Consider the following 3,794-nt stretch of genomic DNA (forward strand, 5'->3'; position numbering starts at 1 on the left):
AGGGGCTGGCGCTGGCAGCTGGCCCGCCCCTTCGTCCTGACATGTCCTATGCCGAGCGCTTGGCGGCTGAGCGCCAGCATGCTGAGCGGGTGGCTGCTCTCAGCAATGACCCTCTGGCCCGGCTGCAGATGCTCAATGTGACACCTCATCATCATCAGCATTCCCACATCCACTCCCACCTCCATCTCCACCAGCAGGATGCCATACACGCAGGTGAGGACCATGGCGGTGGTGCCCTGCACAAAGCCCCACTCCCTCTCCTACTAAACCCTCCTTGCACTTCCTCCCTCTGGCCCTAGGGAAGCCCAGAAGCTGCAGAGACTAGACTTTCAGAGGCCAGATCCATCTTTTAAGCCAGAAGAGGTCAACACCATGGTCATTCAGCTTTGCCCTAGCTCCCATCCCACCAAAGACGTTGATACCTGTTGCAAGTGTTGGGGCATGTGTGAGTTTGCTGCTTAGTGGCAAGCAGAGCTGTTTGCACCATGTCCTTCAGTTTTGGATCTCTGGGGATGCAGTATGAGTGCTAGGGTCCCACTGCCTACCAGGGGGCTGGTGGTGCTGCGGACTGCACCCCTCACACTGTGGTCTGCAGAGGGAGTGGGAGCCCTCCTAACAATGGGTTCCAACAGTATCCTTAGGACTAATGAAATGCTGGTTCTCCAGTTTGCTCCTGTGGCTCTTGCTGGAGATGGTGGGATGGGATGAGATGGTATAGAAGGTGGACTAATTGTAAGCAACTGGAGGCTGCTGTCCTTCAGAATTGAGGTGGTGATCTCTTCCGTTTCCACCTCCTCAGGAAAGCACAAAGAAGCTTAGGGGTGAAAATCTTGGGGAAGCAAAGCCCAAACTACAGTACAAGAGGGAAAAGTGCCATGCCCATGCAGGTACTGTGAGCAGTCAGTGGGGTCTGGTGGCAGAGACACTGACAGACACCTAGTCGAAGCAGCTGCAGCTACTCAGAGATGGCATCAGGTACAAACCAAGGTCCTTCCCCCCGTGCTCTGGAGCTGGGCACCTGCAGACAGCGCTCTGGCAGTGAGTCCAAAACACTGGGAAGAGTAGTTTTCATATAGTAGATATGATTTCAGATAGTACCTTACACTGCAGCCTCAGAAAGTACTTGCAAATGTGAATGCCTGGCACTGAGCCTCTGTGCTGGATGAGACCTGGAAATGGAAGCACCCAATCTGAGGAGGCACGTGAATGACAGCCAGGCTGGCAGATAGCCACAGGACTGGGTATGGACGTGATTGCAGAGCAGGTCCTTGCAGAACTGATGTTATGGAGCCATACTTCTCCCTAAGGAGTGTAGGGACAGAGCTGTGCCAGGCTGATTCACATGAGATTCAATGCAGGCAAAAAGAGTAGCCCTTGGAAGGACATTGTACTGTGTTTCTAGCCTTGAAATCATTCCATCCCTAACACAGTCCATGTCTGTTTTGTTGCACCTTTCTCTGTGTTGCCTCTTACAAAGCATGGAACAATTACCTTGTGGTATCTTCTCTTCCCAGCCTCGGCCTCCGTTCACCCTCTTATCGACCCACTCGCCTCAGGATCACACCTGACCCGGATACCATACCCGGCTGGAACCATCCCAAACCCTCTCCTTCCTCACCCTCTACATGAGAATGAAGTGCTGCGCCACCAGCTTTTTGGTAGGGGATGCTCACAGGGGCTGCTGGTCTCCTTTAAAGAACATCAGCAGAGCTCTAAGGGGCAGGGTGATCATGAGGGGGTTACAGGACCAAACTGAGTTCTATTAAGCAGAGCTTTGGCATGGCATAGAACAGGCTTACATTACTGGGGAATGAGCAAGTCCTGCACATGGGCAGGGCTGGAAAAGGATGCACAGTAGAGTCTTGACTGAACTGAAGGGCCACGGGTGAGGATGGAGCCATTACGTTAACTTGTTTATTCTCTGTTTCATCTTTGGCTGCAGCTGCACCCTACAGGGACCTGCCAGGCTCCCTCTCAGCGCCCATGTCTGCAGCACATCAGCTCCAGGCCATGCATGCACAGTCAGCTGAGCTGCAGCGCCTGGCTCTGGAACAGCAGCAGTGGCTCCATGCGCATCACCCGCTGCACGGCGTGCCGCTCCCAACGCAGGAGGATTACTACAGGTGCATGGACCTGCTCTCTCCGCACTGTAGGGCGAGCGGACACACTGTCCTCACCAGCACATCTTCTGGCCCAATGCTGGCCTGGGGGGGCAGAGGTGGTGGGGACAGGGAAGTGTTGCCCCTGGCTGAGCCCGAGCCCGAGCCCACACCCGGGAGCAGGGATCTGTGCCCCTGGGGCACAGCTGTGTGTTGGCCACCAGGAAGGTCATTCTTGGCAAGTGGCTGTTCCATGGCTAATGTTGGGGGTGTCTCATCTCCTCCCCTCTGGGGAGGGAATAAACTGGCATGTTCCAGACATGCTAATACAGTTACCACTAACTGGTACCCCTGCCAAAATACCAAACCTTTGCAAGGGTTGGATGCTTTTGCCAAGATGAGGCTTTCACAAGCGCACGGGGAAGCACATTGGGAAAGAGAGAGGTGCAGTGTTGTTCCTTTTCAATAGCATGTCCTATTTCAAGGATGTGAAAAACCTTCCAAGCCAGCGGTGTTGGGTGGGTCTAGACTAACAGAAGGCAGTGGGAGATACCGAATTGCCTTTTTCTCTCTCAAAATCACCTTGTTCCTCTTCTTTCTTCCAGCCACCTGAAGAAAGAAAGTGACAAACCCCTTTAAATGGACTTGTACTGTCGGCGTGACATCATCATGTCTTTCTCTCAAGAGGAGCAATCAGTCAACCAAATCCTGGGGGAGGGGAAGCTGCAGTGACACATCCTGATCCCACCATGCAGTAGAGTGCCAGAGAAGATGGAAGAACAGTACAGGATGGCATCCTGGGAGCACAGAGCAGAGGACAGAAAATGGGGAGGGACTGAAACACCACTAACGGACATGAACTGATCGGTACATGATTTCAGCAGAGCTCTGGATGAGCTGGCATTGGCTTTGCACAGAGCTCAAAACGACGGAGACTGACATGAATTCAGGGTGGCAGCAGCTCCATCCTTTGTTTCGGGGGAACAGTTGCATTAAATAAGAAGCGCAGAGCATCGCAGGACTTCATGTACATGATGCTGCCGCCTTTCCTGCTTCTGTGAGGAGGAACTCACAACCCAACAGAGCCTTTTGTCCAAGATGCCTCCTCACACCCCACCCCCCTTTTAGGTGTAAGATACTGCTTAGAGATATGGAAAAGCAACGTGGAACTTTCTCCCGTTAGCCGGAGCGGCTTCCCACTCTCCAGCATCCCTTCCGATGCGGAGCCCTGTCCCAGCCATCGGGGTGCAAAGCACCGCAGACTGTTTGTGAGGTGGTGGCTGTGCTTCCCCGTGAGGTGCAAAGCACCGGGAGGCTGTTTCCAAGACCACAGTCACCACCGTGACCCCACCGAGCCCTGTGGGGAGAGCCAGCACGGCCCAGAGCAATGACACTGCGTCCTTGGGACTGTCTTGAAGGTGGCGGCTGCCCCCTTTCCCCTCACCCCTTCTAATTGATGTACTTTAACTCATGCACATCCTGTTAGACGTGGCAGTTTTATGTAGCAACTTGTGACCCCCTTGCCCCCTCCCATCCCCGCGTGCGTGTCTGATTTCACAATTGTATCTCTCGATTGGTCCCCATATATATATATATTTACTTAATTAACCATTAAAAGGAAAAGAAAAAAACCAACCAACAACCCAGCTATGGAAAAAACCCACCTGAACAAAGTTCCCCACGCACTCCCAAGCC

General features: G+C 53.3%; 1 protein-coding gene across 1 annotated transcript in view; it reads left to right on the forward strand.

Annotated features, from left to right (window-relative positions):
- The window catches only part of ATN1 (atrophin 1), a gene marked incomplete at its 5' end in the record, with an annotated part of 3,426 nt that extends 688 nt beyond the window's left edge, over window positions 1–2,738 (forward strand). Inside the window, 4 exons of the mRNA XM_010017002.1 lie at window positions 3–213; window positions 1,515–1,658; window positions 1,943–2,123; window positions 2,705–2,738. Of these exons, the coding sequence (XP_010015304.1) occupies window positions 3–213; window positions 1,515–1,658; window positions 1,943–2,123; window positions 2,705–2,738 (570 nt within the window). The remainder of the gene's footprint in view (window positions 1–2; window positions 214–1,514; window positions 1,659–1,942; window positions 2,124–2,704) is intronic.
- Between the last annotated feature and the right edge of the window lie 1,056 nt (window positions 2,739–3,794).

This window comes from Nestor notabilis, unplaced genomic scaffold, assembly GCF_000696875.1.
Source record: "Nestor notabilis isolate BGI_N333 unplaced genomic scaffold, ASM69687v1 scaffold26156, whole genome shotgun sequence".
Taxonomy (NCBI): domain Eukaryota; kingdom Metazoa; phylum Chordata; class Aves; order Psittaciformes; family Psittacidae; genus Nestor; species Nestor notabilis.